This window comes from Drosophila ananassae, chromosome 2R (genome assembly GCF_017639315.1).
Source record: "Drosophila ananassae strain 14024-0371.13 chromosome 2R, ASM1763931v2, whole genome shotgun sequence".
NCBI lineage: Eukaryota > Metazoa > Arthropoda > Insecta > Diptera > Drosophilidae > Drosophila > Drosophila ananassae.
This window is the reverse complement of record NC_057928.1, coordinates 16,884,959-16,896,626: the sequence shown is the minus strand read 5'-3', so window position 1 is coordinate 16,896,626 and position 11,668 is coordinate 16,884,959. Positions and strand designations below refer to the sequence as shown.

The window sequence follows — 11,668 nt, the reverse complement described above, 5'->3', positions numbered from 1 at the left end:
ATTACCTTTATTTTGAAATGATTCTGACAAGATTTTCTATTTTCTAAATACTTCCATTTCTATTTCATAATAAAGCGGTCAACATATTTCCGATATAAAGCATGCCTTGCCTTTCATTTTAGCCCCAAGTCCAAATTTCCAGAATCACTTTATCCATTGGAGACGCAAAGAACGTGCCTTGATACAAAATTACTCGTTAGTTTTATTCCAACCCTGCAAAATCGTTAGTATTTTGCAAAAATGTTGAAAAAATTCGTGGAAGTTAATGCGGACTGCAGCCCCTCGACGAATCCGTACGAGGTCCGCACCTACCTGGGCAATGAAACCACTCCGGAATGGAAGGCGGAATTCTGCCCGCCTCGCGATCGTGTCTGCCAGAAAGGGGCGCCAAATTCTACGATCTCCCAAGTGATGACTATCGAGGATGAACTGCGCAGGATTCACATGAAGGCAGCCGAGTCCCGCTTCATCCGTCCGTATAAAAAGAAGTGCGCCCTATACGACGAATACACCATGTGCATCATTCCACAAAGAACGCCGGAGGAGCTGAGGGTGAACGCGGAGATGCGAGAGCGTCTGCTCCTGGCTCGCAAGGAGTTCGGCCTGGTGGAGCACGATGCCCGACAGCAAAGGGTATGTGCTAGGGATCTGGTGGTGCTCAACAGCCCCATGGACATGGGTGAGGAAGAGGAGCCCGAGGAGGGTGGCGAGGAGGAGGAGACGGAGGTAAAGCCGCAGTTGGCCACTCCGGAATGTAGCTCCGATATGATTATTATTCCGGATAAGCGCATGGTGAGTACATATTAGATTTAAAATGAAAAACTTTACATTTATTTCATTTTTCACTTATTTTATTAAATTAATCTTAATCTAAAGCCGTAATAATTAAAGTTATTAATACAAAAATGTTTAACAATTAGATCCACTTCTTATATAAACTATTTTCTTAGTTTAAGACCTTAATCTTATCTAGAATATGGCATAATATTTAAAGTCAGCTTGGCCCTTAGGTGCTCCTCTACTCTATTAACTCTATATCGTCAATGTCTGCATAAATACTCCCCGGAGGAAGGTCCGGCAGAGTGGCAGAGTCTCCTTCAGTTTCCGTCGCCAGCGACAGCTTCCCATAGGCCCCTGACATGGCCTGCTGTTGCATGTGTACGCCGAGCTGGGAGATTAGCTCCAGGGCCTGGATGTCTGAGTTCATCAGAGCAAATTGGTGGATGATGGCCAAGTGGGGAAAGACTCCATTGAGGAGGGTGCTAGTTCCCGCGTTCATTTGCTCCTCGGAAGGTAGGTCCTCTTCTTTCATAAAAAGTTCCTCTTCTCCTTTCACTGAAGAAGTTGGCGGGGAAGGTAAGACACTGGGTTCGCAAGTAACCACTTCCACGACTTCATCCTCCTCGTCCTGATGGTCTGACATCAAGCTGTTCTCACTGGATAGATTAACCAAGTCGGCAACATTGACTCCTTCAGGTGGATCCGACAACTCCCTTTGCATAAAGTTCGGCAACGCGTTCTTAAACTCCACTATGATCTCTTCCACGGGCAGGTCCTGGTTGACAGGATTCTCTCCCTGGTAGCCCAGTTCATCACCTTCGTATTTGTACTTTCCACGGAATCGGTTCAGCCAGCGATAGGAGGGGCGGAACGATGGGAGGTTCAATATAGCAGCCATTCTTAGAGCAGTGTCCTTGAGCTTCTGGTTGGTGATACTGATATTCAGATGGAGTTGCCTGCATCTCTCCACCCACTCCCGTAGCAGGAAGCTTATGGCGCTCATTTCAAACTTTCGACGCTTCCGGGTCATTTCCTCAATTATAATCGAGGCATCCGCTTCGCTCAATGTGGCCAATTGTTGGAGTAGGTCCTTCTTCTTGTCCAGGATGCGTCTGATTTGGGTGGCACAGCAGTGAAACATTTTGGCCAGGCTGTTTCTGGAGATGTTGGTCTCGTCGTAGTACCGGATAACGGCAATCTTTTCGTAGAACGTAAGGATATTGCGCTCATTCCGCCGCGATTTGGCCTGGGGAGAGTAATTTGATTAATGATTATGGAAGTCCTTGTGAACCACAGGGCATGCGTGCGAATTTATTTACTTAAAAGTGCAAACATTGCAAATCCAATAGTTGCAAGTTCTTTGGGTATACATATCTAGTCATAATAATAGTATTTAAAATTTAAAAAAATTAAATTTTAAAGGTATTATATCATATTCATTTTATAGATTTATTTTATGTCTAAAATATTAGTTTATAATATCCTTTTTTTTCTAAGAAAGTGCAGAGTTTGTGAATTAAATATGGTTTTTGATAAAAAAGTTAAGTTTTAATTTGAAAGCCTTTTCATTTCCTGTTAAAGTTTAAGTTTTATGTTTATATGTTTATATGATATCCATTAATCCCCTGCTTATTTAATATTTAAAATCCCTTTTAAGAATTTTTTGTCTTTTAATACCCTAATATCATAAAAGCTCTATGCTATTGCCTCGTCCTCTGCTGTTAATTTGTATATTCGTCCTTTCGGGCACGCGTCTGCCAGCCTGGCGACGGTCCAAAGGGTCTCAACTTGTGAAATCCACCCTGCTCGCTTCGCTTAAGGGCCAAGTTAACATTACAGGCTTCCAGTTCTTACTTACCCCCTTGTTTCTGTTGTTATTGCTGCTATTGCGCCGTAGCGTCGCCGTTGGTAATGCCGCTATAGTAGCCATTTTTCAAAAGTATGTAGCTTTTGTAGAATTCAAAACTTGTTCTCCAGAGAATGTCTTCTATGTAGCTGATCTGCGCAGCAGCTTTCCGGAAGCCACTTGCGCCTCTCTTTCTCTATAGTTTTTAGCAACCAGAGAGAGGGATTAGCGATTTTATTAGCGATTCCTTAAAGTTTTCTACATGAATAAAGAAATAATTAAAAGCATTATTCATTGCGGTCATTGAAGTGCTTTAAAGTGCTTTATTAGTCATTTTGGGAGCTGTTCTAGGTACCTACTGATGTACATATAAATATATACTTCTACTGAGCACGGGCTTGTTGTTGCGGTGGCGATATTTTAACAATTACTGAGTAATAACAAATAACACTTGTGACCGCGCTTTCGGTCTTCTCTGTATGCGTTCGTACGCGCGCGTTCGCTTGCTCCATATGAAATAAAAACTGTTCACTATGCTCACTGGTCCCTTATGGCCTCTGCCTGGTCTCGGATTTGGCTTTGGGTGGTGTTTGCATGCAGTTTGTTGTTGTAGCAACAGAGACGACATTGCCAGCTGTTACCGTTCAGCACAGTGGTGGTTAAAACAATATAAACCCATTGTCTTGCACGTCTGCATAATGATGGGAAAACAATTGCAATTTATTTGAAAAATACAACTTTTTCCTGTTTTATCACTTGTCATAATTATTTTTTCAGCTTCAATAATCATTACAGTTTCAAATAAATACAACCTAGCTACTTTTGAAGGATTTCTTAAGACTCTATACTTAAATATAATATCTATTTTTCAGTTATTGATAATATAATTATATAATATACAATTTAAAATTAATATTTTCTCATTCGAAAAATTAAGACGCCAAAAATTAGGCAATTCCTATGGCTCCATAAGAAAACTGGATTATTTAAACTTAATTAAACTTATTATATAAACTTAATTTAATCTTAATCTTAAGATTATTACCTCTTAAATTTATTGAAATATAAATGTATTAAACTTAATATAAACTTAATTTCATCTTCTTTCATCTTTAATCTCTCCTTTAATCTTAATCCTAAGCGTATTACCTCTTAAAATATAATATTAAAATATACTGTATAAGCTTTGTAGGAATAAAGATTATATAAACTTAATTTAATCTTAAGAATATTACCTCTTAAATTTATTAAAATATAAATGTATTTAACGTTATAAGCCTTTTGGCAATCAAGATTATATAAACTTAATTTAATCTCAAGCTCTTATTATCTTAACCGCAGCTGTTTGCAATGCACTTGGCTTACAGCATGGTGCACTGTGAGGTGCATATGCAAAAGTAGTGGGTTTATGGTGGTCGCTTCTCTCTTTTGAACAGTTTGCCTTTGACTTGGCGTTACGAATGCGATGTTGTGTGTTGTTTGTTTCGATTGTTGTTGGTGTTGCCTGGGGTTGGGTGTGGGGGGCGTATGTATGGCGTATGTGGCCAGCAATGGCCGGAGGGGATGGCAATGGCTTCATGTGCCCTCGTGTTGCATGCTCGGCTAACGATTAAATGTGATTTCATGGGACTCTCCCGAAACCTTTCGCTCTATCTTGGCGCACTAAGCTAATTAACTTTGTGCGTCCCCAGATAAGAGCCTGTCTACTCTTTAGAGTTTTGAGTACCCGAACCATTTGTTTGATACACGTATTTGATAAAAGAGTGCTCTGTTTTCAGTACTTTTGGGGGTTTGGTGATTTCTTATCAATAGACATAAAACAATTCCACACTGATTCGTACAATTTGGGAGGGTAATCACAGGAAAACTAGGGAATATGCTACTTAACTTTAGATAAAAAATAAGTTTTAGGGATCTTTATTAACATTTTCTTATTATATTTAAGTTAGTTTAATAATTAAAAGAGAGAAAAAAGGAGGGATTAAAATTTAAAATCCTATAAATCTAGATATCCTTTATAACCTCCAAATTTTATTAAAAAAGATGATACTATTATCTCAATCATGATTACATTTTTTGTTTTGAAATATAAACAAGTCCCTCCTTATAGCTCCTCCTCTTTGGGGACTCTCCCTTAACCACTACGCCCTTGTTTCTGCCCCATTCCCCCATTTTATTTTTTCTCAGGGGCGTCGCTCGTTTGCTTGCACACTTTTGAATTTTTGTATCTTTATCTGTGTGTGGGGACTGTTAGCTGGCTGCACCTGTCAAATACCAATTTTAAATCGCATTCCAATTCATCAGCGAGTTGAGTTTTGCGGGCTCAGCATCTTTTGGGGCAGGTTATAGCAGCAGCAGGTGCCTTTAATTTGATTACGATTCCTTTTTTTTTATTTTTGTTTTTCAGGGTCTCTGGTTTTATTGATTCTGAAATTAAGAGTCTTGGACATGGAAAACACACCTGTCTGAGGTGAGATCTTGCTTTGGGCTGCCTGCCCCCCTGCTTCCCCCGGGTTAACCCTGCTGCCTAGTCTGACATTTTGCCAACTGTTATAAGAGGGTTGCGTAGTGTTGCTTTTATTTTTGTTGGCAACAGCACAGCACAGCACAGCAGAGCGTTGTTCCTTGCGATGGTATTGGTGTTGACGTGGTCGTATGCTATAACTGCGCGATACTGCGCCGCTCACCTGGCTCACCTGGTCTTGTTGCTTTTGCTGTTGTTGCAGCACGCTAGATGACTTGTTTGTTCTGCAGCCGAAACACCTTCGTATTTGTTCGGGTTTTTTTATTTTTTTTTTTTTTTTTATTTTTTGTTTTTTATTGTAGGTCTCTGTTCTCGGTTTGGGTTTCGGTTTTCAGTTTTTGGTTCTCGGTTCTCGGCTGGGTTTTTGTGTCGAACGAGAGCGATAAGATTCCGTGATGTGGCACTAAGCGCTGTTCGTTGTTTACTGCTCTGTGCATTGGAAGCGGCCATCAGCGTGGCCAGCGAGCCATAGAGGCATACACTTACACATACACACACCCTATTACACATGCCCGCTCCTACTACCCACACAGGCGAACAAACACAGGCGACGACATCAGGTCGTTATAGTCAGTCTAGTTGGCATTTCGTGCTTACCTTATGCCGCTTACTAACTTCTTGATGAGCGCAGAAAAGCGAAACTACACTGAGGCACAAAACAGGCCTCTAACATACACCACACCTCGTACCGTACCATTCCGTACAGACGACACTCTAAATAGGGGCGTCGGGCAATGGGCATCGGTGGCGTATGCGTGCTATTTTCAGCCGCATTATAAAAGCTTATGGCCAGGAACGAGACTTGTCCGTCCGTCGTCTGTCGTCCGTCGTCCGTCGCCCCTTGCCAAGTGAAAGCACAGAGCCAAGCGCCGATAACTGGCCATATGTTACACAATCGTCAACTGTAACTACTTTACTATTTAATAATGCAGGGTCCTAATTAGATTTTGGGTTATATTTACACTTCCAAATAAAGAATACTTGAGAGCTCTTGAATACTTTTAAAAAAATAAAAATACATTTGGGCAGGGTTTTTACTAAAAATTGTTGAACAAAGAATGTTAATCATTTTATAAAATTAATAATGAAGCTTAGAAATTTATTTTCAATGAAATTATTCAGGGTCCTACCTAGGCATAGGGCTATATAAGGGCTATATAAGGGTTATATAAGGGCTATATACTTCTACATAAAGACTGCAGTAGTTATTTTTAATACTAGAACCAGTAATACTCTTAAGATTACTAAGATTGGGCTTACTAAGACACTACTAAGAAGTTAGATCATCAAATAAAACAAAGTATTGATTTTAAAAACAGACCTCTATAATTTAAACCCCCATAAAATCCACAAATGACACATAATAAGCTCTAATTTTAACCTATTTTAAAATTTGTATACATTTTAATTACTTTTCGCATAAAAAGCTTGAGCTAAAACGTCCCAAAAGTCGCATCTACTTGAACGAAACCGAAGTGGGTCCCCTGGAAGAGCTACCCTTTCCCTCGTACAACCCGCGGGTGCTGCAAGAGGCCTTAGATGGCGAAAATATCAAGACCTTTGACCTGATCGAGGGCTGTAGTCCCCAGGACCTGTGGACCTGGAATGTTGGCTATCAGAAGCGCGAAGAGGACCTGGATGAGCAGTTCATTGCCGCCTCTTTGCCAAGATATGGTGCGTAATGGTGGCTTAGCCCACCTTTCTTTCCATCCATCAGAACTGGGCCATTTCACTTATCTAGCTCCACCCAAAAAAAAAAAATTGCAGAAGGCGACGGACAACTCACCCTCTATAACATACCCACCCAGCTGGAGAAGACCTTCACGGCCGAGATTGTGTTCGGTAATCGTAATATTTATCCAGAACCCAAGGCTGAATCCAATCGACTACAGTATGTAATCAGAATTATATTTTTTTGTCCATAATTTCATAATATCATAATATTCATAATACACAGGTATTATAACAGGCCCAGCGAGATCGGGGCCATAATTGTGGCCTTTGTTGAGAGTTTCCGACTTAATCCGGATTTCTGGACAGGCGGAACCATGGACGGAATCCTTAAGCGTGGAGTGAAGCTAACGAAAAAGAGCGCCAAGTTGAACTACAAGTCGGAGGAGAACGATTTCGATATAATCACCCAGGTGGCGGAACGGGATGCTGCTGTCCAAATAAAGATTCATTTCTCCGGACTACTGAAAAACGAACCGAACATGTTCAAGGCCCTGTCTTTGTTCTTCTCCAAGTTCAATGCCTGCATATTCACATCTAGAGATCTATTTTTACTGATTTGGAAGCGCTGCCTGAACTCGTACTACATCTTCGATCCCAATGGCAGGGACGATCACTGCGAAAGGGATTTCGAGGAGGGAAAGTGCTCCCTAATGGCCACTCGATTCACCGAACATTTGGTCCATTTGATTACGAAATTCAGTGACCTGAAACCCAACGATGAGTTCAATATCTATGAGATATCACTGATCCAGTACGGGAAACTGAAGGAGCCCAAGATCAAGGGTGACGAGAACCAGGAATACCACAAACTGTGGGCGGTGGTGAATGAGAACTTTGCGGTGAAGACGGCGGCGTCGGGAGGCATCCACCAGCCGATATCCGGAAACGAGAAAAACGCCTCCCTGGTGGTGTCCCTGATAGCTCTCATTTATGCGGAATTCGAGTTGGCCAAACTTTGGAAGCCGGACACCGTGGACGACATCATCAGATATGGAGTGGCCTATTACAAGACCCTGCGCAAAAAGTTCAGGTTGGACGGCAAGCGATGGAAAAACAAGAAGCCCCACTTGAATATTGTCGATCTGCCGGAAGTGTTCCTTATGGGCGCCTTCAAGGCAACTGTTCGGAAGCATCCGTTCATGATCAACGGTCATGTGGCGGACTGCAAGAACTATCTGGAGTCCCAGCTGACCATGGCTCTACACCAGCTGTTTAACATGCCACAGTGGCCTGCCGCCCTCCTTCAGATCGACAACTCGGTTTTGGCTCTGTGGCGGGATAGGGAATTCTTCTATGTCTTTGATCCCTTCCGGAGGAACCGAACCGGTCTGGTGGTCGATCCCGACGACTATACCATCAAGGGTCTGGCCGTCCTCCAGCTTCACTCCACATTCGACTCGTTTGTGCGAGTGCTCTACATGAATGCTCTGAAGATGCGACGTGGTGGCAAGTTCTTCATACACGGCATCCGAACGGGTTGCATCCGGCCGCTGCAGGTGATGACACCGCAAACTAACCGGTTCCCCGGACTCCAGATGGGCCTGCCCACGTTTACGGATGAGCCACCGCCGCCGGAGCTGACGCAGAAGAAGAGTATCGAGAGCATTCCGGAGGAGGAGCGCTTCCCGACTGTCGAGGAAACTGAAATGGTGGACGAACTTATCAACATGATTATCAACAACATCATCAAGGAACTGCCAGAACCACAAGTCAAGAGGCCTGGTCTGTACAAGCCGGCCCAGCAGGTGCTTCTGCGCTCGGATCAGGAGAATCTGCGCGCTCTGCGTCTGAAGATAAAGCGCGGCTACGAACTGGGCCAGGAGGAGGAAGACGAGAAGGTGGTCCTCACCGTGGAGGAGGAGGTGGCTCTCAAGAGCAATTTCAAGGCCCTGCCAGATGGTTCCTGGATCATCGTGGGCACCACCCAGCTCCCTCAGCTGGATGAGGAGATGGCCAAACTGGGTGGCCTTCTTGCTGGCCTGGTCGCCCTGGCGGTGGCTGCCAAATACAAGCTCTCCACCTGGAATGCGGATCTGATAGAGTTCGCCTTGGAATCGGCAAACAGCTTCGGAGATGACTACCAGAACTACGAATACATCTTGGCCTGTTTGTTGGCCAAGAAACTGCCGGATATCGCCATCGGCGAGAGCAATTTTAGCTTGGAGGTTAAGAAGGTGGTGAAGTCCTCGATAATGGTGCCGCTGCGCCAGGTCCTGGTGGATCTCCTGAGCGATGGGAACAGGCTTCTCCTGGTGTGCCAGCGCTTCTCCTGTGTGATATTCAAGCGCTACAATTTCGTCTACATGTTCATCGGTTTCCCCTGCAACGCCATCGGCTATAGGAAAGGTGGATCCGGACCAGCGTGTTTGCTCCGATTCGTGGAGCTGGATGCCCTGATCAAGCGCATCGAGTTCGGTTGCAATCCCCAGGGCTGTTCTGTAATGAACTTCATCGTGGCCAGCATCCAGATGGTTGACAACAACATTCACGGCAGGTTCCGACCGTATGGTAAGGCCGAGGACGACAAGGATGTCAAGCTGGAGACTGCCAGGCAGAAGAAGATCAAGGACGCGAGGCTGGAGAAGATGCGATACATCGACGAGGAGCTCAAGAAGGAGAACGAGCGCATCCAGATGTTCCTCAAGGCCAAACAGGAGCACTTGGACCGCAAGGCGGGCAAGAAGCGTGAGTATCATAGTTTATTTTTAAAAAACAATTTAAGGGATTTGTATTATCCCATTTTTTATTTTATTTTAAGACAACATTTTCCTTGATTTTTTAATCATTTTTTACTGTTTATAAATTCAAGTATGTGAACTAACAAATTATTTGAAAATTTCAGCTAAACCCGAATACCGCGACACTGGCATCGATGAAGGCGAGGGCGAGGAGGGCATGGACGAGGAGCCCGACATGGAAGGCGAGGAGGAGGAGGCCGAGGGCGAGGAGGAGGTGGAACTGAAGCACCATCCTGGTAAGAAACTGCCCAAGGAACTGCGCAAGCCCTACAAACCGCGTCCGATCCTCTTCGGCTACCGGATGCGCGAGAAGGACTGCAACTTCAAGATCCAGGGCAGCCAGGCGCTGGAGGGTCGTGATGAGGGAACCTTCAAGGAGATCAAGCCGTGCTACTTCGCCTCTGCCCTGGCCATCGTCAGCTGCTCCCTGCGGCCTCTGAACCAATGGAACTCCTACCGCATCGATCGGGTGATCACCAATGCCAAGGCGATCGCCTCCAGGGTATGTGAATTGGAGTCTGTGTTCGAGCGGGTGGTCCGTCACGTGACCATTGACGATTATGAGTTCGATATCTGGATCCGGTGCTTCGAGCCCGCCGGCATGTGGGTTCCAACACCCATGAAGAAGCCGGGTTCTCCGGAGGCGGGCCTGACCATCTTCAAAAAGAAGTTCGGCAAGCTGCTAAACGTTCGCAAGTACATGATCCTCTTCACTCCGAATGGAAGCTATGCCATATACCATGACGAGTTCTTCCACGTCTTTGATCCGTACGGCAGCATGGAAAAGCCGGGCGGCGACGAGGAGGAGGAGGACGACGACGACGGTGGCGATGAGGAGGGCGGCAAGAAGAAGAAACGCTGCCCCAAAGGTCCCAAACGATGGCCCGAAAGGAATACCGCCTCCTGGGTGCTCCTTTATGATGTGGACTCACTTCTGAAGTACATCGACGACCGGGTGGCCGCGAAGGACTGGAAGGAGAAGAATCAGTACAAGTTCTTCGTGGTGGATGTGCTGTCGCACAAGAAGGCGGCGCCGAACGCCAGAATCCTGCAGCTTCTCACCGACTTGTCCATACCGATGACCTGCTCCAACAAGCAGTACGGCCGACCCGAGTACGAGATCTGCGCCACCAACGAGTCCCTGGGCTGGCTCGAGCTGGAGAACTGCCTGCCCGTGTGGAGCAGGCTGAATCGCCGCAACACGGCGGGCAGGTACCGCAACCTGCCGGTCAGCAAGATCAAGAAGTTCGACGTGGAGATCGAGGGTCGACTGTGGTCACTCTGGGGCAACCTGCATCCGGAGGCGCCTGTCTTCGAGGACGATGTCCGTGGTCGTCAGTACCTGGCCTGCTACGTTATGGCCTGTTGCGCGGCCAGTGTCTACCGGTTGATGGACTGGAGCGCTCATCTTCTGGACACGATTGTGGTCAGCGGCAACAAATACTTCAAGGAGAGCATCGACCAGATCACCAAGGAGGACTACGAGTTCTCACTGGAGAACCTCAACATCGACTGCTCCATGGACACCATCAACTTTGTGGTCCACATCGAGCACGTGTGCTACGGAAAGCTCTACCGGGTGCCCACCTTCAACAAGATGAATCTCTCCGAGGCGCTCATCTACTTCTTCAGTCACTACCAGTTCGGAATTGTCAGTGTTCGGAAGCGAGCCCTCGCCATTGGCTTCTGTCCGGGCCACGATGGCGGGTACTTCATGTACGATTGCCAGGAGAAGGACCACCCGCTCTTCCCCAAGCAGCAGGGCGCCTCCTACATGCTGCGCACCCGCCATCTCCAGGTGCTGCTCTACTGCGTGGTGGTCACCCTGAACGTGCCCTTCTACAACATCGACTTCAGCATCCACAAGGTGGAGATGTTGCGCGAGGGCGCCACCGTGGAGAACGAGGAGGAGGAAGGCGGGCCTGAGGAGGCCCAGTTTTAGGACGGGACTTGTGGCCGATTCGTGGAGTGGCTCAGTAGTAGTTTTGTTTGGAATTTATCATTTGAAATCGGAATAATTAAAGCTCTATATTTATTAAGTTTCTA

The 11,668-nt window shown here is 45.5% G+C and overlaps 2 protein-coding genes across 6 annotated transcripts; one reads left to right on the top strand and one right to left on the bottom strand.

Annotated features, from left to right (window-relative positions):
- Positions 1-115: 115 nt before the first annotated feature.
- Positions 116-11,668, top strand: LOC6493151. Its single transcript, XM_001957118.4, has 5 exons — positions 116-792; positions 6,578-6,824; positions 6,918-7,041; positions 7,108-9,569; positions 9,727-11,668. The coding sequence occupies exons 1-5, from the start codon at positions 241-243 to the stop codon at positions 11,562-11,564; spliced, it is 5,223 nt and encodes a 1,740-aa protein (XP_001957154.1). The 5' UTR covers positions 116-240; the 3' UTR covers positions 11,565-11,668.
- Positions 834-5,765, bottom strand: LOC6506831. Of its 5 annotated transcripts, none has more exons than XM_032453771.2 (3): positions 5,748-5,765; positions 2,639-2,884; positions 834-2,026 (listed from the first exon to the last, which is right to left on the bottom strand). In XM_032453771.2, exons 2-3 carry the CDS (start codon positions 2,708-2,710, stop codon positions 1,019-1,021), a joined length of 1,080 nt encoding a protein of 359 aa, XP_032309662.1. In that variant the 5' UTR covers positions 2,711-2,884; positions 5,748-5,765; the 3' UTR covers positions 834-1,018. The 5 variants fall into 5 exon arrangements, with proteins under 5 accessions (XP_032309662.1, XP_032309661.1, XP_001957155.1 ...); XM_032453770.2 differs by lacking the exon at positions 5,748-5,765 and adding an exon at positions 2,982-5,627; XM_001957119.4 differs by lacking the exon at positions 5,748-5,765 and adding an exon at positions 2,986-5,627.